At 37.4% G+C, this 24,475-nt stretch overlaps 1 protein-coding gene across 1 annotated transcript in view; it reads left to right on the top strand.

Moving 5' to 3' along the window:
- Positions 1-24,475, top strand: part of LOC127218135 (melanoma inhibitory activity protein 2-like) — a 90,636-nt gene that overhangs the window by 61,978 nt on the left and 4,183 nt on the right. Inside the window, 4 exon segments of the mRNA XM_051179144.1 lie at positions 598-716; positions 12,731-12,832; positions 14,227-14,287; positions 14,761-14,796. Of these exon segments, the coding sequence (XP_051035101.1) occupies positions 598-716; positions 12,731-12,832; positions 14,227-14,287; positions 14,761-14,796 (318 nt within the window).

A 24,475-nucleotide genomic window follows, 5' to 3' on the forward strand; every position in this document is an offset into this window, starting at 1 on the left:
TGTTTGAGACTTGGTCTCTCAGGAAAGTGGAAAAGAGCACTTATTATCAGCTAGTTTGAATGACAGCACATGAACAATTTTGAATGAAAAAAAGCTGATTTATTATGGTACTAGTAACTTTACTGTTGTCTATAGCAATTGTCTATAGCTGTATGTCCCTGGGCATGTCCAATCTTGTCAATTATCTTTTTTTCTTTAAGATTTATTTATTCATTATGTATACAGTGTTCTGACTGGATGCACACCTACAAGCCAGATGAGGGCACCAGACACCATTACAGATTGTATGAGCCACCATGTAGTAGCTGAGATCTGAACTAAGGAACTTTGGAAAAACAAACACCCCCCTTAACATCTCTAGCCACTAAAAATTTAAGACAGATTTTTAATTGTATATTGTCTGAGTGATTCCATATACATTAAAAAACCCTAGGCATGTGACTAAGGATTTTTGTTATCAAGACAGGTTTCTCTGTGTATCTTTATAAAGTAGGTGGGTTTTGAAGTCACAGTGATCTGGCCAATTTTATGTATCTTTAATAAGATTTTAATATGTTTTTAATTTTATGAAATTCCTTTAATTTTGTTTGTCTCAAGTCTGAACAAGTGTCTCTGCAGTCAGGTAATACACAACTTGAAATCGAGAAACAGAAGCTTCAAAGGAAAATCACAGTGATGAGGGAGCTGTACCAAGACAATGAAAGGATGCTTCACAGGTGAGAGGTGTTTGGTAACTCCAGTGAATTGCAAGTGAAATGTCCTTAAATGCATGTTATGTATTAGAGGCTTTACACATTGATTATTGGATGTTATCAATTACATAGAATCATTCATGTTGTTTCTTTCTTTTTTTTTTTAATTTGGTGTTTGTGTTTTCAAGGCAGGATTTGTCTGTGTAGCTTTGCTGCCTATCCTAGAACTCACTCTGTAGACTAGGCTGGTCTTGAACTAAGAGACATCCACCTGCCTTTGCTTCCTGACTGCTAGTTTTAAAGGAGTGCCCTACATTACCTGGCTACATCATTCACATTTAAGAATGTTATTTTGTCTTGAACGTTTTTCTTCATGAACAAAATGTAAATATGTTGGAATTCCCAAGCTACCTTTCTCAGTATCTAGTAACATTTATCAGATTATTGCCTTAAACTCATGCTGACATACAGGGTCCGGGAATCTGAGTAGTGTCTTTGGATGGAACTTCCTGGTGTATATAAAACTGGGACTCCTTTCTTCTGTGCATGTTAGTCTTGCTTAATATTCCTTGTTGTAGTTACTAAATGGCAGTATCATTGTCTTTGTGAACAGGGCAGCTGCTAGTCAACCTTCAGTGCCCCTTTTGTGTCCCATATTTGTTTGTCTTATCATCAAATTCTGTCAAATTTCTTAACCTTTAATCTGATGGCTTTTTATCATCTACCAATACTCTGGTTAAAGCCATCATTAGCAGTAGTTGGTTCATTACAGTAGCCCTATGAATATCTTATACCTCAACTTCCTACACTGTCTTTTCTCTGTAAACTCAGAATAACTCCTAAAACATAAATTGTGCATACTGTCTTTCCTGGACCTCAACCCCAAATGCTTTTAAACAGACTTAAAACAAGATTCTCAGAGCCAAGCTTACCATACCCAACTTGTGAGAAGCTATAGACTATACTATGTCTCTTTTCTTTGTTGCTATCTATTGCCATTGGATTTCTTCATTTTTGGTGTGCCCAGCACATCTGTATGGTAAGGTCTTTCATCTTTCAAACTTTTTCTTTTCTTCTTATTTTTTTCACTATGTGGTGTTCTATGTGCTTGCATTTTCGAATCTTTGTTTCATTCAGATGTGGGTCCCACTGTCATCTTAAAGAATGCTTTCTTGGTACCCTAACTGAACCAATATCTCTTATTTTGTCCCGTTATTTCTCATCACATCTTTTTTGTTCTCTAAACATCATGTGCTCCACTTCTCATTAATTTAAACCCTGTAAGAAGTATGGTACTTTTATTTATATTCCCAGCGCCAAAACTGAAAGGAAAGTAGTGGGTTTCCAATCAATATTTGTGCTCAATCAATTCTTCAATGACCATGAAAGGATAATAATCAACTTTTACAGAAAAAGAAAAAAAAAAAAAAACAGGATAGCCAAAACAATCCTGTACAATAAAGAAACTTGAGGAGGCATCACCATCCTCAACTTTAAGCTCTACAACAGACCTATAGTCCAGAAAACAGCCTGGTATTGGCACAAAAATAGACAAGGTCACCAATGAAATTAAATTAAATATTCTGACATTAACCTACACAGCTATAAACACCTGATTTAGGACAAAACAGCTAAAATTATACAATGGGGCGAGGACAACATCTTCAATAACTGGTGCTGGGACAATTGGATAAGGGTATGTAGAAGACTGTACATAGACCCATGTCTATCGCCATATACAAAACTCAAGTCCAAATGGATCAACATAAATCCATCCACACTGAAACTCATAGAACCTCATAGAAGAGAAAGTGGGAGTACCTTTGAACAAACTGGTACAGAAGACTGCTTCCTGAACATAACTCTAGTAGCACAGACACTGAGATGTACAATTAATAAATGGGACCTCCCCACTGAGAAGCTTCTATAAGGCAAAGGACACAGTTGACAAGACCAAACGGCAGCCCACAGACTGGGAAAATATCTTCACCAAACCTATATCTGACAGAGGGCTGATCTCCAAAATATAGAAACTCAAGAAACTAGTCAACAAAACACCAAATAACCCTATTAAAAATGGGATTCAGAACTTAACAGAGAATTCTCAATAGAGGAAATTCAAAAGGCTGGAGGGCCCTAAAGAAAGTACTTACAATCCTTAGCTATCAGGAAAATGCAAATCAAAGGAACTACGAGATACCATCTTACTGCTGCCAGATTGGCTAAAATTAGAAACACCAAGAACAACTTATGCTGGACAGGATGTGCAGAAAGGGGAGCACTCCTCCACTGTTGTTGAGAGTGCAAAGTTGTACAGTTATTTTGGAGATCATTAAGGCGGTTCATCAGGAAAATGGGAATCAGTCTACCACAGGCCCCGGCAATCGCCATCTTAGGCATATACCCAAATGATCCACATCCATGCAACAAAGACTTCTGTTCTACTATGTTCATGGCAGCATGGTTTTTAATAGCAAGAATCTGGAAGCAACCAAGATGCCCTTCAACTGAAGAATGGATAAAGAAGATGTGGCACATTTACACAATGGAATACTACTCTGCCGGAAAAGAAAATAATAGAATCTTGAAATTTGCAGACAAGTGAATGGACCTTGTAGAAACCCTGAATGAGGTAACCCAGTCACAAAAAGAATACAATTGCATGTACTCAATCATATATGTATTTTAGACAGAGCAAAGTATCACCAGCCTGTAATTAAGACTGCCAAAGAAATTAAGATGCAAGGAGGATTCTAAGAGATTCATATAAGTTCCCTCACAGAAGGGAAAGTGACAAGATTTCCTGAGCATATGGGGAGTAGTGGGGCAGTGAGTGGAGAGGGAGCTAGGAGGAAGAGAAGGGGAGGAGAGGAAAGCATGTGGGCCTAGGAAGATTGAGTCAACGGGAGGAATAGATGAGAAGAGAGAGAGAGAGAGAGGGAGAGAGAGGTGGGGGGAACATAATAGATGGAGCAATTATATGTTTGAAGAGAAAAATGAACCTAGAGAAATGTCCAGAGACCTTCAAGATTCACTGCAAGTAACAATTTGAGCAACAGTGGAAGGGCTACCATAAATGCCCTTCCTTGATTGAGGACTGTCTTATCTACCATCATAGAGCTCTCATCTAGCAGCAGAGGGAAACAGAAGCAAACACCCACAAGTAACCACTGAGCAAAACAGGAATGCAGATGCAAAGCAAGAGGACAAGACCAGGCTACAAATACACATTGAGACAGCTGACCTGAAAAAGGAGGAGCTACTGGGCCCCAAGACTGAGAGCTGGGATTCCAGCATTGGACTGACTCAGACTCCCTAAACATGGGTCTCTGCCAGAAGGCCTGGGAAGTCTAAGGGACCTCTGACAGTGGAAACAGGATATGTACCTGGTGCACAAAAGGACTTTGGGTGCACATCCCCAACGGAGGGATACTCCCTTAACCTAGAGACAGGAGAGAAGGCCTAGTCCCTACTCCAAATGATGGGACAGATTTAGATGACCCCTTCTGGAAGACATCACCCTACATGTGGAGTAGGGTGGGAGAGGAGTGTGATGGTGGGGGGGCTTGAGAGTATGAAGGAAGGGAAACAGGAAGGGAGGGAGGGAGAACAGGGATTAATATGTAAAATGAAAAGAAATAAATAAAATTGTGCTCAGTGTATTTAAATATTGATAGCAATATGAGACATTGCCCTGACATGCCCAGAGGCAGAGAAAAGACCCTTGAGATACCAATCTTGCAATTGCTTATTTCCTAATAAGAATTATAGTTTAGAGTTTTCATTATAAAACCAAGCACACTTTGACTTTTATTGCCCTTTGGAAGTCCCTTGTGTGTCCTATTCCTTCATAACTTAAGTATGCATGTATTTATGTATGTGTGTATGTGATGTAAAGTCCATTGATAATTTGTTTGTAACCTTAAAGCCTGTTTTTCCCCCAGAGATTTGCTGGCCTTTCATGGGTAGACTGAGAATGATGAAGATTCTGAGAGGCCCAGTGTGAGAACTCCTGGTTGAGGGCTAACACAGCAACTTCTTTCAGTTCTCATTCTGTAAACAATTGTCTTCTCTGACTACCTCATCTTTATAGAATTGTTTATTTGGTGATGTTTATTTGGTGAGGTACCTGTTCACAGAGAATCCAAGCATGTGCTTGAGTGCTGTCATGTGTTCTTGATGGTAAGAAGGCCATAATATACTTTGTGGAGAAAATGCCATGTATAAGATTAACCTTGTTTTGTCTTAACTTACAGTGCTGTTGGTTGGGAATTTACTTTAGGAAATCTACAACTTATGTTAACTAAGATGTGTATTATTTTGTTCGAGACTGTTTCATGTAGTCCATGCTGGCTTGACCCTGATTACAGTCACTGTGTCTCTTAACTCCTGATCTTTCTGCTGTCACTTCCCAAGTGCTTGGCACACGTGTTTTCCACCATTGTAGATTGTATTTAGTTTTAAAAATGATTTATTTGCTGGGCATGGATGGTGCACACATATAACCCCAGCACTCAGGAGGCAGAGGCTGCTGAATCTCTGTGAGTTCGAGGCCAGCCTTGTCTACAAAGCTACATAGAGAAACCCCATCTTATCAAACAAAGCAAAACAAAGAAACAAAACAGTGATTTGCTCTTTTAAATTATGTATAATTTGTGTGTACCTGTAAACATAAGTGTTGGTGCATGTAGAAGTCAGAAATGTTGGCTCTCCCTGGAATTGTAGATAACATGCTGTTATGAGTCACTGGATATGGGTCTTGGGAATTGAGCTCAGGTCCTCTGCAAGAGCAGGATGTACTCTTCTTAATGGCTGAACTATTGCTCCTGCCCATGGAGATTTTTTTTCATTTTATGTGTATGTGAGAGTTCCTGTATGTATATCTGTATACAATGCCTGTGCCTGGTGCTCTCTAAGGCCCGAAGAATGCGTTGGATCCCTTGAAACTGAGTTACAAATGCTTGTGAGCTGCCATGTGGGTACTGATTACTGAACTTTTGTCCTCTGCCAGAGCAGTTTGTGCACTCTTAGGTGTGAGCCATCTCTCCAGTCCCATGGCTAGTTTTAAATAAAATACACAGGATTCAAAGTTGTGTATTCTTTACATGATATGTTTCATGAAAAGAGATCAACAGAGAAGTATTCCTATATTACCCCAGGAACTAGTGACCCCATTATTTGCTAATTTGCCAGTTAATGGTTAATGAGTTAATGAAGTTAATGTGTAATGCTTAAAAATTCAAAGTTGCAACACATTTTCTGTCCATTTTCAAAGCAGTGGTGAAAATATGCATTGTGTTCTGTTTGTATGTGTTCACACTGTGATTTCATGTATTACTTTCTGTTGCTGTCCTGATCACACTGGTCATAATGCAACGTCTAGGCACAACTGAAATTGAGGCCATAGAGGAGGACTGTTTACTGCCTTACTTTCCATGGATTGATCAGCATCCTTATATAACCCAGGGGTAGCACCACTTCCATTGGTTGGAGTCTCTCCTACATCAATTAGTCATGGAGAACTGCCCATAGGCTTGCCTCAAGCATGTCCTTGGAAGTTATTTTCTCAGTTGAGAATCTGTTTTGCCAAGTTTCTGTAGTTTGTGAGAAGTTTACAAAAAGCCCAATGAGTATGTCTAATATTAATAGTATTATATTATATATTCTGCTCTGAATCAACTCACAGCTCAAGCTGAATTATGCCTCAAGCTGTTCTTCAGGGTAGGACATAGAAACTTTGTAAAACTGTATAAATATCAGAATAAGTTCTTGCCTCTACAGGATATAATTTTGGTTATCTTATTTTATACATTGCCTTTTTACATTCATGTTGTTTTCTTGTTTTTTTTTTTTTTTCATGACTGATACATTATCTTCAGCTCTTTAAGTTTAATATTGGGAAGAAGTGAAATATTTGAATCTAGGAGTTTGGTATACTGTTTTATACATGTGATTTCTCTTTGAAGTTCTATCAGTAGAGTTTAAATTTCAACATTTAGGCTGTATTAGTTACTTTTCTGTTGCTGGGATAAAATACAATGGCAGAAACAAAACAAACAAAAACCCCTAAATACCAAACTATTCAGGTCAAGGCAACTAGTAGATGGGAGAACTTGTTTTGGTGCACAATTCCAAAGGGAGAGCCCATGATAGTGAGGGGAGCATGGGAGCATATTCTTAGAGCAGGAAGAGGAGAAATCATAACCCCCTTAAAGTTGAAGAAGACGGATAAAACTAGAAGCAGGAAGAAACCATATGCTCCCAAAGCCTGCTTTCAGTGACAATCATGTGTCATATAATAACATGTTGGTACAAAATGAACCACAAATAAGACAATGCCACCCATTGATTCTTTGCCAACTTTGTTTGTTTAAGTATACTCTGATGTCCACACAGTGATGAAATGCCTTGTTGCTTCATTTCTCTGAGACTTATTTTTACATGCTATATGATTGCTTTCTCTGTACCTTGTTTTCATTTTTATGAAATGGAAATTATAGTTTTGTATGGCTGTTGAATAGTTTAATTCCCCACGGAAAAGTCTAGTAACAGTTCTGGCACACAGTAACTGTTCAATGAGTTACCTGTTACTCGTTAGTAAAAGAAAAAATGAGTGCAAGATTAGTGCTGGTGCTGTAATTATTTATTGTCTTGTTACTTTTTTACTTTTTAAAAGTTTAAATTAGAAACAATATTATTTTAGATATAAATCCCAGTTGCCTCTCTCTCCCATCTTCCCAAGACCCCATCACATCCTTCTTTTGCTACATAGAAAGGGTGAGGCCTTCAATGGTGGATCATCAAAGTCTGTCACATCATTTGGGACAAGGCCTAGGTCGTCCCCTGTGTGTCTAGGCTAAAAGACTATCCCTCTGTGGGGATTGGGTTCACTCTCTTAATATTTTTGACTACCAATTAATAATATTGGGTCTACAAACCTTTACTTCAAGCACTCAAGAAGCAAACACAGGTGGATCTATGTGAATTAGAGGCCAATCTGGTTTACAGTGTGATTTTCAGGTCTACGTTATGAGACACTCTCATAAAAACCAAACAAAACAACACAAGCCATAGTTATAGTTATTGGCCCTCTTACTAACAAACATAATGACTTACTATAATAAAACTTGATCCTAGTTCCTACTCCCTCCTTCCCTAATAGCTGCTCTCACCTTCAATTCCCATCCCCCCCAACTCTACAGGGAGGGTGACATCCAAGAGGGGAAATCAAATTCTGTCAAATCATTTGGAGTAGTATCTAGAACTTCCCTCCTGCTTCTAGGCTAAAGGAGTATTCCTCCACGGGGAATGTGCTCCCAAATCCTTTTATGCACCACGGACACATCCTGGTATATCTGTCAGAGGTCCCTTAGACTCCCCAGGCCTTCTAACTGACGTCCAAGTTCAGAGATATAATTCAGTACAGTGCTGGTTTCCCAGCTATCAGTCTGGGGGCCATGAGCTCACCCTTGTTCGGGTTAGTTGTATCTGTTGGTTTCAGTAGCCTGGACTTGACCAATTTTCTTATCACTCATCCCTCTTTGCAACTGGATTCCAAGAGTTCAGCTCAGTGTTTAGCTGTGGGTTTCTGCTTCTATTTCCATCAGCTACTAGATGGGGGCTTAATGATGGCATATAGTTATCTATCTCATTATCAGGGAAGGGTATTTAAGGTAGCCTTTCTACGATTGCTCAGATTGATAATTGGGGTTATCCTTGTAGGTCTCTGAACATTTCTCTAGAGTCCATTTTCTCTTCAAACTTATAATGGCTCCCTCTATTATTTTATCTTAATTTTTCTCTCTCATGTATTAGTCTCCCAATTTAATCTTCCTGGACCCACATGTGCTCTGTTCCTCCCCTTCTCTTTCTACTGACACTCCACTCACTAACCCCACCCACTCGCAATATGCTCAGGAGATCCTGTCCTTTCCCCTTTTATGAGGGACCTTGTATTATTGTCTTTGGTTCCTCCTTGTATACTAGTTTCTCTCACGGTGAGAATTATATGCTGGCGATCCTTTGCTCTATGTCTCAAATCCATATATAAGTGAGTACATACCATGTTCCTCTTTTTATGAGGGGTTTACCTCAATCAGGATGGTTTCTTCAAGTTCCATCCATGTACCTACAATTTCAAGATTCCATTGTTTTTTTTTTTTTTTCAGCAGAGTAGTAATTCATTGTGTAAATGTACAACATCTTTATCAATTTTCAGATGAGGGGCTTCTAGATTGCTTCCAGATTCCTGCAATTTCAAATAATGCTGCTATTTACACAGATGATCAGATGTCTCTGTTACATGGATGTGTATATGCCCAAGGGTGGAATTGCCAGGGCTTGTGGTGAACTGATTTCGATTTTCTTGAGGAACCACAATACTGATCTCCAAAATGGCTGTACAAATTTGCACTCCTGCCGGCAGTGAAGGAGTGTTACCCTTTCCCCACATTCTTTCCACCATAAGCTGCCATTGGTGTTTCTAAGTTTAGTCATTCTGACAAGAATAATATGGTAACTCAGTTGTTTTGATTTGCATTTCCCTGATGGCTAAGACTGTTAAGCACTTTCTTAAGTCTCTTTCAGCCATTTTGGATTCCTCTATTGAGAATTCTCTCTTCATTTGTTGTGTTGGTAACTAGTTTCTTGAGTTATTTGTCTACTGTAGAGATCATCCTTCTGTCAGATGTGGGGTTGGTGAAGATCTTTTCCCAGTCTGTGCACTGACATTTGGTCTTGCTGACTCTGTACTTTGCCTTACAGAAGCTTCTCAATTTGAGGAGGTCCCATTTATGAATTTCCAATCTCAGTGACTGTGCTACTGGTGTTATATTCAGGAAGCTGTCTCCTGTACCAATTTGTTCAAGAGTACCTCCCACTTTCTCTTCTAAGTGTGGATGGTTTTATGTTGAGGTCTTTGATTTATTAGATGTTTCTGTGAATTCTTCCTTTGCCACATCATTGTCTGTAATTTTTTTTTTTACTTAATCTTGTATCCTGCTAATTTGCTGAATGTGTTTTCCAGCCATAGGAGTTCCCTGGTAGAGTTTATTGGACCACTTATGGAAACTATCATATCATATGCAAATATTGACATTTTGACTTCTTCCTTTCAAATTTGTATCCCTTTGTTTTCCCTTTGTTTTCTTATTGCTTTAGCTAGAACTTCAAGTACATTATTGAAGAGATATGTAGAGAGAGGGCAGCCTTGTCATGTTCCTCATTTTAGAGGAATTGCCTTAAGCTTCTCTCCTTTCAGTATGATGTTGGCTGTTGGTTTACTATATATTGCTTTTATAATATTTAGGTATGTTTTTGGTTTCCATGATCTCTCCAAGGGTGTTCAATTTTTTCAAAGGCCTTTTCAGCATCTTAGTGGGATTATAATGTGGTTATTCCTTCTCGGTTTGTTTTTGTTGTGGGGCTCATTGATAGATTTTTGTATGTTGAACCATCCCTGCGTCCCTGGGATGAAGCCTGTTTTCTCATGTTGGATGAGTTCTCTGATGTGAATTTGGATTCAATTTACCAGTATTTAATATAGTATATTTGGATCAATGTTCATGAGTGATGTTGGTCTGTAGTTCTCCTTCTTATTTGTGCATTTGTGTGACTTGTGTAACAAGCCCCATAAAAAGAGTTTGGTAATATGTGAGGTTTATGTGAGCTTTCAGTTTTATTAGTGTTTCTTTTATATATGTGGGTGCCTTTGTATATGGAGCATAGATGTTCAGAATTGAGACATTGTACTGATGGACTTCTCTTATGATATGTATGAAATGGCCATCTTTTGGTTGATTTTGGTTTGAAGTCTAACTTGGTAGATATTAGGACAACTGCACCTTCTTGCTTCCTGGGCCCAAATGATTGGAAGTTCTTTCCCCAACCCTTTTTCTCTAGGTTAGTATCTGTCTTTGAAGCTTAGATGTGTTTCTTGTTACACCAAAAGGGTAGATTCTGTCTTCAGATCTATTAGACTGTGTCTTTTTATATGCAAGTTTAGACCATTAATGTTGGTGGAAAGTAAGGACCATTCATTCATTAATTATTAATTCTTATTTGTTTTAGATTTCTTTTTGTTGTTGTTGGCAGTGGTATTGTTGTGTATATTTCCTATGCTATTATTTTTGGGTTCTGGTGAAGGAGTATTATCTATTGGCTAGTTGTTTGTTATTGTAGTTAATGTCCTTGGGTTGGAGTTTTCCTTCAAGAACATTCTGCATGGATGGATTTATGGATATGTATTGTGAAAATCTGGCTTTGTCATTAAATATCTTGTTTTCTCCATCTATAGTGATTGAGAGTTTTGTTGGGTATGGTAGCCTTGGCTGGAATCTGTGAACTCTTAGTACTTGTAGAACAGCTCTCCAGGACATTCTGGCCTTGATAGTTACCATGTAGAATTCAGGTGCAATTTTGATATTTTGATTGATATTTTTATTGCCATTATAAATTACCTGGTCTTTGTTCTTCTTGTCCTTAATATTATTTATTTATTCTGTATGTTAGATGTTTTGATTATGATGAGTCAATGGGAGTTTGTTTTTTGTTGTTGCTGTTGTTGTTGTTGATTTGTTTTTTTTCCTGTCTATTTGTTTTGGGTATGCATCTTGTATTTTCATAAGCACATTTTCTTCAAATGGAAAAGTTCTCTTCAGATTGGGAAAGTTTTCTTCAATGATTTTTTTGAATATATTTTCTGCACCTTTGAGCTGGGTTTCTTCACCTTCTTGGCCTATTATTCTTAGGTTTGGCCTTTTCACACTATCCTAAGTTTCTACTATGTTTTGTTGGATTTAACATTTTCTTTGGTCAATGAATCTATTTCCTGTAGTTTATCTTCAACTCCTGAGATTCTGTCTTCAGTCTCTTATATTCTATTGGTTATTCTTGTGTCTGCAGTTCCTGATCATTTACACAGGTTTTCTGTTTTAAGCATTCCCTCAATTAGTGATTTCTTTATTGTCTCTATATCAGTTTTCAGGTCTTGAATAGTTTGAATTGCTTCCTTCATCTGTTTTATTGTTTTTTCATTGCTTTCTTTACTTTCTTTAAGAGATTTTTTTTTATTTCATTCATATATTCTGTGGTCTTTTTCTCTATTTCTTCCAATTTATTGTTTGTTTTTTTTTCCTTCCATTTTTTTAAAATTTATTTTATATAACAAAGTCCATTTAAATGAAAAAAAAATTATAGACAATATTTGGGAATTTGGGCTTTGTTCTTTCCAAACTACTTCCTGCTGGTAACGGGGGCTCTCATGGGGGATTCGAAGAAGACTCAGAGATCCTGGCCGTAGTCTGTAAGGCTGCTTTGTCCAGCTGTTTTGAATGTAGGATCACCTCGTACTCTGTTTCAGGCGGTCTGGCTTGATCAAACCACTTTAGTCTGGATTTCTTCCATTTCTTTAAGGGATTTTTTTTTCTCATAGCATCTTTGAGGGCCTGTGTTATTTTTAAGAATTTTTTTTTATGTCATTCTCTTCTTCATCTGTTTTGATATGTTTAGTTCTTTTTGGTGTGGAGTCCCTAGATTCTTGTTGTATCATACCCTTCTTTCTATTGTTGGGTGTTTTCTTCTATTGCTGTCTTCCCTTCGCTTATTCCAGTGTGTGAAGCTGGAGTTTCTGTCTCTCTTTACCCTGCTGTCCTGGTGAATGTAGGTGGGTCAGGAGTTCAATGTCTGCAACCCTGGATAATCCAAGTTATCTTGGAGATTTCTCCCCTGGCAGAGGGCAGTTGGTGGGGTTCAAAGATTAGGACAGTTTAGCATCAAGGTGTTCCTGAGTGGATAGGTGGTTCCAGTGGGTTCAGAGCAGAGCCAGAAAGTTCCACAGAAGTGGAGGGTTTGTTGGAACTACACTTTGGCCCAGTGCCAAATTTCATATCAGAGACACACAATTTTTTTTTCTTTTTTCTTTTTTTGAACATGGCCTTTGCTGTGTTGTATGACAATTGCTTTGTGTGATACACCATTTTTGATTCTAGTTGATTATATTGATGACCTACATTAAAAGGAATGACAAACTCTTTTTTAAGGAAAATAACAGTGGAGGAAAATTGTAGATTGAAGAAAGAGGAAGAACTTTTCAAAATGAACAAGAGAACCAGCCATGTGAACAAGGAACTAGAGACCTATAGGTAAGACATCCTCTTTCTTATTTTGATGCTTGGCATCAGGAAGCAGTAAAATAAAATGGCTTTATTGTTTTGTTTGATCTCAGACAAGGTCTCTGTATCCCTGACACATCGGGAACTCTTTCTGGAGGCAGACTTGCCTTGAACTCAAAGATCTGCCTGCCTCTGCCTACCAAGAGCTAGGACTAAAGGCTTGTGTGCCCTAACACCACTACTCAGTGAATTGGCACATTTTTGTTTCATTACTTTGTATTTGAACTTCATGGAATTTTGTTGATATTCAGAAAATATAAAAAGGAAAATTTTCTTTTTGGGGATTTTGATATATAAGTATAAGCATATTTTATGTAAACATGAAGAAGTTTATAAATAGGTATGGATGTTTTGTGTGTTGGCACTGGGAGGTGGAAAAGAATGGTCACAAGATCAAGACCAATATTGGCTAAATAGTGAGTATGAAACTAGCTTGGACTGCATGCGACCCTGTCTTCAAGAAGGACATGATGAGCAGGTAATTCAAACTCATTCATGAAGATTTTTTCAGCTGGGGAAGAATATACACAGTACTAGCATTCAGCAAGTTTGCCATGAAATGAACAAGCCACTCATAGAATTTTAGTAAATGATTAGCTAGTCTTTGGTTCAGTCCTCAGTGGACCTGAGGAAACACTAGAATGTCTGTTAGATGCTCACCACAGCAACTGTCATAGGACACTTCTATCAACTTTAGGAAGAGTAAGTTTGGGCTTTGTCTAAAAGGACAAATTACTTTTTTGTTTCATAAACACAGTAAGTTACTTATACTTTTACCTCTTATGAGTTCCTCTCCTGAGCTGGGCATTGGAATCAGAGGCAGGTGGATCTCTGTCAGCTCAAGTCCAGCCTGGTATACAGAGCCAGTTCTAGGATTGTTAGGGCTACAGAGAAACCCTGTCTTGAAGTTAAAAACAAACAAAACAAAGCAAACAAAAAAGATTTCCTTTCCTGTGAATCTGTTAATTTTATAGGATCTGAGTTAATCTTTCATGGTTTTGAGTCCTGAAAACGAAATCCAGATGATCAGGTATGCTTGCCTGTGCCTGAGACTTTTGTACTTAGGATGGGGGCATGGTAAGATTGTAATTGAGCCCGTGAACAGGCTGCTTGAGACCTTCTGTACTGTGTAAATTTTTGTGACATTGTGTTAGTCATATCCAAGTAGTAGTACTCACATAGTTTAATTGACATTAGACCTATGGGAGGAGAAGATGGTCTTTAATACCTGACAGTATCTCTCAAAATAGGAGTCTTGTGGTTATAATTAAATAAGGAAGAACACTCAGTAGTATCCTTGTAGCCACGTGTTGTTATTCTTTGTTATATGTCAGCACAATGGAGTAACTATTTGTTCCATGTAGACAGCGTGCCAAGGATATCGAAGAAGAATTGGAGAGAACAATTTTCTCCTATCAAGGGCAGGTATGTGTGTCAAGTGACAGCTGTATATGCAGTTAGAGCACTCTGACTGGATAGAACTGATGCAGGACTGTAGCTTTCATCACTCCCGATGTGTTTTGTGAAACTGAAATATACACAGAGAGCCAACGATACTGAAATATAAAACTTCTGCAACTTCCATTTCTTTTGGAATGAGTATTATATAGCAAAGCAATGTGTCACCATCACAGTCCCATGTTGGGATTGTTATCTGTTCCTTGGAAACTCTAGTAGTTGATCATCTTCTGCAGTTTGTTGTCATTAAAAACACTTATGTTCAGGTTTGTTAAAAATTTCAGGAGAGAAAATCATCTGTATATGTGAAATCATGCTTTCAAAATGGTTATAGTGCTTCAGAGATGCCTAGGCAGTGGGAATTATGGTTTGGACCAAGAATTTTAGTGGTGGTAATGAATTTTTTTTATTTACGAATAATTTTAATAATTGTTTTTTAGGTTCTTGCTCATGAACAAAGGGCACATGACTATTGGGTAAGTTTTTAAGTCCCGTAACATATACTATTCATTTTATATTAGGTAAATGTATAGACGGTATTTAAAAATAATCACTTTCTATGAATTTTATTAATTTCACCAGTATTGAAATTATATTACAGGACAGACTATAGCAAGCACTGAGAATTAATCTTTTATTTTGTGCTTTACTTGTACATTTCCCACTGAATATAATTAGTTTAAAAATCACAAAGTCTTGAGAAGGAGTTTTGGGGGTTAGAGAGAGAGCTCAGTATTTCATCTCAGCACTTGCTGCTCTTCCAGAAGACCTGAGCTGTGTTTGGTCCTGAGCAAGTCAGATGGCTCACATTTGCCTGTCATTCTACTTCTGTCCTCTTAAGACACCTCCACTCACACTCGTGTGTGCATGGACACACACATAACATGTGCACACATCTTCATATTTATGTGTTATACAGTGAGCACCTTGTACGTCCAGGTATATCAGAGTCAGGAGAAACACGTATGTACATAAAACTAAGCAAAATTTTAAAAGAGTTAAGTGAATTGTAACATTTTACTAGCTCAGGGTATTGTACTGAATTCCTTTTTGTTTAAAATTGATTTTATGATTACAATTGGAAAATAATTACACACAGAGAAACATCCTTTTTGGAGCAAGGGTTTGAGGCAAGGTTTCTTTGTGTATTGATGGCAATCCTGGAATTATGTCTGTAGACCAAGGTGGCCTTAGTGATGCACCTGCCTCTACCTCCTTTGTACTGGGATTAAAGTTGTGCACCACCATTGCCTAGCTAAAAGAAAAAATTGATAGTAGTAAAATATATTTAAGCTATATTTACAGTGGATGTTAAGTGCATTCATTGGCTAAAGTCAATTCTCATCTATATTGCAAAGTTATTGACAGTAGAGTCCCTTTAATTTGAAGTGTGTTAGTGTTTGCTACTTATAAATGATAAGCTTACATTTTGAATTGATCTATCTATTGTATTCTATATTCTGTATCTGATCTGTAGAGTCAACAGATTGGCTGGGAAGCAGGTAGAATAACATATGTGTGGCTTTTGTTAATGATTATTTGAGAGTATTGCAGGTTCTTGGTATTTATTATAACTAAGCTGGGCAAGGTGCTGCACACTACCAACAAATGCACAGATACAAATAATAACTGCTGCAATTGTGTTTGTGAATCGTCTCATATTTGATAGTTGTGCGATATGTATAGATTATATTTAGCTATTAAAAAATGACCTGTAATGGCATTCTGTGAAACTGTTTTAGACATTTGTATTTTCCAGTATTATGGACCTAAGGACCATCCATTTCCATTGACTTTGCTCTAAGGTAGTCTGCTAGCCTCTTATGATTGGATGTTTTCATCATCAAATGATTTTAGGCACTGATATTGCATTTAAACAGCAACATTAATTGACAAGTACCAATGAAACTCCAGCTTTACATTTATGCATGTGGCTGGCATAAAACTCATTCCCTTTTTGAATAATTCCCGAAAGTAAAAATGATTTATATTGACTACAATAAGTGCCAATTCTCTTTTATTTATTTAATATTTATTTATTTTCTTATTTTACATATGAATCCCAGTTCCTGCTCCATCCCTTCCTGCTCCCTTTCTTCTACCCTTCCATGCCCAACCACCACCCTCAACTAACTTCTCCCCACTGCACATGTAGGGTGATGAGTTCCTAAATGGGTCATCTAAATCTGTCCAATCATTTGGAGTAGGAACTAGGCCCTCCCTCTTGCCTCTAGGTGCAAGGAGTATCCCTCAATAGGGAACATGCTCCAAAAGTCCTATTATGGACCAGGGATATATCCTGGTACCACAGTCAGAGGTCCCTTAGTCTGGCCAGGCCTTCTGAGACCCATGTTTAGGGGGTCTGAGTTGTACAAATGCTGGATTCATAGCTATCAGTCTGTGACCCATTAGCTCCTCCTTGTTTAGGTCAGTTGTCTCTATATGTTTATATAGCCTGGTTTTGTCCTCCATCTCTGCATCTGGATTCCAGTATGGCACAGTGTTTAGCTGTGTGTATCTGTTTCTATTTCTATCAGCTTCAAGATGAGGGCTAAATGATTGTACATAAGTTAGTCATCAATCTCCTTATCAGGGAAGGGCATTCATAGTAGCCTAGCAAATGTTGCTCAAATTGTAAAATGGGATGAGACTTGTAGGTCTCTGTACATTTCTCTATAATCATTTTTTATAGAATCCTATAATGGCTCCCTCTTTTATGGTATTTCTCTCTCTGTGTGTTTTTCACATCTATTCCTTCCCTAACTCAATCTTTCTAGTCTCATGTGCTTTACTCTCCTGCCCTTCTCTTTCTCCTAGTCCACTCTGCACTCACTGCCCCACCACTCTGAATATTCTCAGGAGATCTTGCACCCCCCCGTGAGAGATCACGTATGAATCTCTTAGAAATGTCTTGTATCCTAGTCTCATCACTGGCACTGTAAATTATAAGCCAGTGATCCTCTGCTCTATGTCTAATATCCATATAAGTGAATATGTACCATGTCCCTCTTTTTGTTACTGGGTTACCTCATTCAGGATGGTTTCTTCAAGTTCCATCCACTTGCCTGCAAAGTTCAATATTCCATTGTTTCTTTCTGGCAGAGTAGTAATACATTGTGTAAATGTGCCACATACTCATTGTCTATTCTTCTGTTGAGGGGCATCTAGGTTGCTTCTAGATTCTTGCAATTACAAATAATGCTGCTATGAATATAGTAAACAGATATCTTTTTTGCATGGATGTGGATCATTTGGGTATATGCCTAAGTATGGGATTGCTGGGTCCTGTGATAAACTGATTCCCATTTTTCCTTAAAATCATCATAATGATCTTTAAAATGGCTGTACTTTTTGCACTCCTGCCAGCAGTATAGGAGTTATCCTGTTTCTCCATATCCTCTCCAGCATAAGTTGTCATGGTGTTCCTAATTTTAGTATTTCTGGTAAGATGGTATCTCAAAATTGTTTTGATTTGCATTTCCTTGGTAGCTAAGGATTTTGAGAACTTTCTTAAGAGTCTTGAATCCTTTTTGATTTCCATAATTGAGATTTCTCTCTTCAGTTCTGTGCGCCATTTTTAATAGGGTTATTTGGTGTTTGCTGACTAGTTTCTTGAGTTCTTTGTATATTTTGGAGGTCGACCCTCTTTCAGATGTATGATCGGTGAAGATCTTTTCCAAGTCTGTAGGCTGTCTTTCCATTTTCTGGTATCTTCTTTAATTTCTTTCTTTAGAGCCACAAATTTCTTATTATATAGATCTTTTACTTGTTTGGTAAGCATTACACCAAGATACTTTATGTTGCTTGTGGCTATCGTAAAGGGTGATGTTTCTCTGATTTCTTTCTCTACCTCTTTGTCGTCTGAATAAAGTAGGGCTACTGATTTTTTTGAGTTTATCTTTTAACCTGCTAGTTTGCTGAAGGTGTTTATCCTCTCCACTTTGTTTGATGTTGGCTGTTGGTTTACTGTATATTGCTTTTATTCATTTAGGTATGTTCCTGTTATCCCTGATCTCTCCAAGACCTCTATCACGAAAGGTATTGGATTTTCTCAAAGGCTTTTTCAGCATCCAGTGAGATGATTACATTGTTTTTCTTTTTCAGTTTGTTTATATGGTAGATCACATTGATAGATTTTCATAAGTTGACCTGTCCCTGTAACCCAGGGATGAAGCCTATTTAGTCATGTTAGATGATTTCTCTGATGTGCTCTTGGGTTCGATTTTCCAGTACTTTATTGAGTATTTTTGCATCAATATTCATGAGGGATATTGGTCTGTAGTTCTCTTTTTTGTTGTGTCTTCTTTTGGCTTAGTTACCAAGGTAATTGTGGCCTTGCAAAAAGAGCTTGGTAATGGACATTCTACTTCTATTCTGTGAAACAATTTGTGGAGTTATGTTATTAGCTTTAGTTGGAATTTATGGTAGACTTCAGCACTGAAGCCATCTGGCCCTGGACTTTTTTGGTTGGGAGGCTTCCAATGACTGCCTCTATTTCAGTAGGGATTATAGGTATTTTTAAGGTGCTCATCTGTTCTTGATTTAATTTTAGTTAGTGATAGTTATTGAGAAATTTGTCCATTTACTTTGAGTTTTTAAATTTTATGGAGCATAGGGTTTCAAAGTATGACCTGAAAATTGTCTGGATTTCCCCAGTGTCGGTTGTTATGTCTCCTTCCTTGTTTCTGATTTTGTTATTTTGTGTATTCTCTCTCTGCTTTTGTGTTAATTTGGATAAAGATTTGTCTATCTTGTTCATTTCCTCAAAAAGTGAACTCTTTATTGCATTGATTTTTGTATTGTTTTCCAGGAATCTCCTTTATTGATATTAGCCCTCAAATTATTTCCTTGCTACTATACCTCTGGGGTGAGTTTGCTTCTTTTTGTTCTAGGGCTTTCAGTTTTGCTGTTAATTATCTAATATGACTATTCTCAGTTTTCTTCATATGGGCACTTAGCTAAATGAACTTCCCTCATAGCACTCTTTCAAGGTGTCCGATAATTTCGCATATGTTGTGTCCTCATTCTTGTTGAATTCTAGTAGAAACATATTTACAGAGTGACATCTCCCATCACCTTCAAAGTTTGATTATTGGGAAGTATATGGTCACAAATTTCCATATGTATGGTGTCAGGCACATTTGAATCGTACTCTGAGTCAAACAGGGCAATCATTTTCATTTTCAGGCAATTGGGTATGCATACCCACTTCGAGATACATCTTGAGAGTTGTGTTATTTACCCAGGTAAAATTTTTCTAGAGATTTTAGCCTGCCTTCCACATTGCACATATAAAAATAAGCACCATTCCACTCAAACTTATGACCTTCATATTTTAAAAATCAGAACTGTTTTTGGGATGAACAGGTGACTCAGCTTTTAAAAGCACATATTGCTTTTGCAGAGGGCCTGAGTTCAGTTCCTAGCACACATATTGACTAGCTCAAGGTCCATGTAAACTTCATCTTTAGAGGATCCAATGCCTCTGGCTTCATTGGCCACTGTACCTTGCATGGACATGACCCCCATGTTGATAGAAAGGTAGAAAGAAAGAATAAGAGGAAGAAAGAAAGAAACACACACACACACACACACACACACATACACGCCAATTTAAAAAGAAAACCTTGAAAATATCAGAACTCTTTACATAGGTGTAAAGTTGAGGGAATTCAAGGTATGAATATTTATATATGCACCTTATCCTGTTATTTTAATAAACATCTAATTTGTTGGAAAGCTTCAAAAACACCATGCTCTGTTGAAATCTGTGTAGTGTTCAGGGCACATATTAGACATAAGCTGGCAGACAGTAGGATAACACGATGAAAGCTGTTGAATGTGATTCTGACTTATGGTTCAGCTAATTGGATCTGCATTTAAGACTGCTGTTATTATCATTGTCACTATTATTTTTATTATTATTATTATTATTATTTTCTTTTGGATGTTGATCCCAGTTCCCTCCATCTCCCTCCCTTCCTACCTCTTACACTCTATCCTCTTTCACATGTACCCTGACCACCCTCCCATCCCATCCCCCACCCCAATTCCACATGTAGGGCAATGTCATCCTGGTGGGGTCATGTAAATCTGTCAAGTCATTTGAAGTAGGGACTAGGACTTCTTTCCTGTCTCTAGGATAAGGGAGTGCCCTCTATGGGAATATGGGTCTCAGCTAGAAAGACTGCACAGTCTAAGGGACCTCAGGCAGTGGAACCAGGATGTATTCCTGTGCACAAATTGACCTTGTACATACAACTGCTGTTTTAATTATTCCAGAGCACTCCCCATATGGTCCCTATATACTGTGCTGACCTTCACTGAAAGGAGCTATTCTCTCTCCTCCAACTGTGTTGGAGGGTCTCTTGAGAACCTCACCTTTCCTTCCAGGGGGAGGAGGAGGAAGCATAGTATTTAAACATTTTCATTACTGTAAAATCTCCCTTATGTTATCTTTTCATCTCATTTTACCTTTAAAAATATTCTGTGAGTAGACATTTGTGAAGTATAGGCATTGCTTCTACTTATATTTCTAGAGAAAATTTTTTGGATAAATAACACAAATGCTTGTAATTATAGACTTACTTATTTTTTTTAACCGGGTAAATAATGTTAGCCCAGATATGGTAGCACATCCCTTTAATTCTAGCAATTGGGATGCAGAAGCAGGAGGATCTCTGTGAGTGTGAGGCCAGCCTCATCTACAGAGTGAGTTCCAGGCCATTCTGAGAATTGCTTAGTAAGACTCTACCTCAAAAACAACCAAACAGCAAAATCCTTTGTAGCTCCTTGTTCTGATCTGTATTCTGCTTCCACACAGTTTAAGGCAATTGTCCACCTGAACTATGGAAATTCAGGAATCCAGAGTGCTCTAACTGACACTTTGGGTGTATGTAGAACTCAAAACTTTGTGAATTTTGAAGCATTTCATAGAGCAGATTTTAAATTTTTGATGTTTAACATGTAAGGTCTATAGACACACATTCCCTCTCTCTCTCTCTCTCTCTCTCTCTCTCTCGATATATATATATATATATATATATATATATATATATGTTCTTCATCCTGTTTGACTCTGCCACGCTTTAGTCCTAAATGAATACAGAGATGGTATATTAGGTATACAACAGTTGGCTGGTGGTTGGGCTTCTTATTGGCTATCTCTGTCTTAATTATTAACCCATTTCTATAATCATGTATTTCCACCTTGTTTTGGCTTATGGGTGAATTCTCCATCCTGTTACTTCTTTGGTGCACAAAATCATGACACCTCTGCCTGTGTTTCATAGCATTCTCATCTCGTAGCCCTGCCTATATTTTCTAGCTAGCCAATCAATCAATCATTATTTTATTCATCAACCAATGAGACAAAATATATACAGAAGGACTTCACAGATCATATAAAATTGCAAACACAGTGCCAGGCACTTCCAATAAGGAATAATCAACCTACACTGGATAAAGAGGAGTTATACTACGTAAAACCTTTAAAGAATATATAAGATAGAGCAGTGTAACCAGCTTTATTTCTTGAAGAAGCAAGATCAGAATGTATAAATATAATTTTTGTGGGGCATTTTTGTGAGTGCTTAAAGAAAGCAAGGAAAACAAAGAAAAAATATCAAAGAGTTGAAGGAACAGTTCAAGACATGAAAACTGAAATAGAGACAATAAAGACAACACAATCTGAAGGAATGCTGGAAACAAAAACAAAAACAAAAAAAAAAAAACTGGGCAAATGATCAGGAACTACAGACTCAAGAAAAACCAACAGAATACGAGAGAGTCTCAGGGGCTGAAGATAAACTAGAGAAAATATATACATCGATCAAAGAAAATCATAAGTCCAATAAATCCTTAACAAAAAACATCCAGGAAATGTGGGACACTGGGTAAAGCAAAAGCTAAGAATAATAGGTGTAGAAGGAGGTGAAGAAGCCCTGGTGAAAGGTGTGGAAATCATGTTAAACAAAATCGTTGAAGAAAAATTTCCCAATCTGAGTAAGGATAAGCATAAGAAGCAAACCCAACACCAAATAGACTGGACTAAAGAATAAAGACCCTAAAACACATAGCAATCAATGATCCTAACATACGGAAAAAAAGAAAGAAAATTAAGAGCAGCAGGAGAAAATTTTCAGATAACATATATAGGTAGACTGATCAAAATTACACTTAAATTCTCCATGGAAATTCTCAAGATCAGAACGTCCTGGGTAGATGTTCTACAAGTATGAGAGTCCACAGATGCCTGACAAGGCTACTATACCCAGGAAAACTCTCAATCATTATAGACAGAGGTAACAACATATTTAATGACAGAGCTGGATTTTCACAATGAATATCTAAAAATCCAGCCCCATAGAAATTTCTGGAAGGAAAACTCCAACCCAAGGTAGTTAACTATGCTCACAAAGACATAAGTAATAGATAATCCCAATTCACCAAAACCAAGGTTAAAGCATGGATAATATATTCACAATACCACCACTTACAAAAAATCTAAAACAAACAAGCATTTACAATCAGTGGTCCTTACTATCCCTAAACATTAATGGTCTTAACTCACCTATGAAAATTCACAGGATAAAAGAATGGATACAAAGACAGAATTGATGGTTTTGCTGCATACAAAAAAACACATCTAAGTTTCAAAGACAGACATTCCCTCAGGGTAAAGGGTTGGGAGATCTTCCAATGAAGTGGACCCAAGAAGCCAGCAGGTATAGCTATCCTAATATCTAACATGTTAGACATCACACCAAAATCAATCAAATGAGATAAAAACAGTCATTTCATATTCATCATAGGAGAAATCCATCAGGACAAATTCTCAATTCTGTACATCTATGCCCAAAATACAAAGGCGCCCACATTCGTAAAAGAAACTCTACTAAATCTTGAAGCTCATGTAAAACCTCATCCACTCCTAGTGGGACACTTCAGCACTCCACTCATACTACTAGACAGGACCACCATACAAAAACTTGACAAAGAAACAAGAACTAACAGAAGCTATGTCTACATTGGGTTTAAGAGACATCTACAGAATATTACAACCAAACACAAATAATATACCTTCTTCTCAAGTCCATATTGAACCATCCCTAAAATCAACCACATACTAGGCCACATTAAAAAAAAAAACCTCACCAGATTAAAACAAAGAAATTGTAATATACCTATGTATCTTATCAGTCCACCATGCTTTAAAGCTAGAATTCAACCACAACACAAATCTCGAAGAAACCCTACAAATTCATGGAAACTGAACAATGTCCAATTGGACCATTCCTGGTCAAGAAGATATAAAGAAAGACATGGATGACTTCTTAGAATTCAATGACAATGAGGACACAACATACACGAACTTATGTTAAACATTGAAAAGATTTCTACAAAGAATGGAAGTTCATTTCATAAGAGCCCATTTGAAGAAAACTGAGGATAGTCACATTAGAGAATTAATAGCACAGCTAACAGACTTAGAACAAAAAGAAACACACTCACCCCAGAGTAGATGCCAGGGAATAATCAATTCGAGAGAACAAATCAATAGATACAAGGAAAATGATACAAAACATCAATGCAACAAAGAGTTGGTTTTTATTTTTTTAAGAAACTCAACCAGATAGACAAACTTTTATCCAAACTAACCCAAAAAACACAGAGAGAACACACAAAATAACAAAGTCAACAACAAAAAGATGGGCATAATAACAGATACTGAGGAAGTCAAGACAATTTTCAGGTTGTACTTTAAAATCCTGTAAAACCTGTACGCCACAAAATTTGAAAATTCATTGGAAATGGAGAAATTTCTGGATAATTATCACTTACCAAAAGGAAATCAAGAACAGATAAGCAACTTAAACTTACCTATACCCTCAGTGAAATTTAGGCTGTCAACGAAAGCCTCCCAACAAAATAAGACCGAGGGCCTGTTGGCATTTGTGCAGAATTCTACCAGCAAATCAAAAAGGAACTAATACCAATACTCCTCAAATTGTTTCACACAATAGAGACAAAATGTTCATTACCAAACATTTTTTTCAAGGCCACAATTACCTTGGTAACATAGACACACAAAGACACAACTAAGACAGAAAAGGATAGACCAATATCCCTCATGAACATAGATGCAAAAATACT

Source organism: Phodopus roborovskii, unplaced genomic scaffold (genome assembly GCF_943737965.1).
Source record: "Phodopus roborovskii unplaced genomic scaffold, PHOROB, whole genome shotgun sequence".
In the NCBI taxonomy this organism is placed as follows: Eukaryota; Metazoa; Chordata; class Mammalia; order Rodentia; family Cricetidae; genus Phodopus; species Phodopus roborovskii.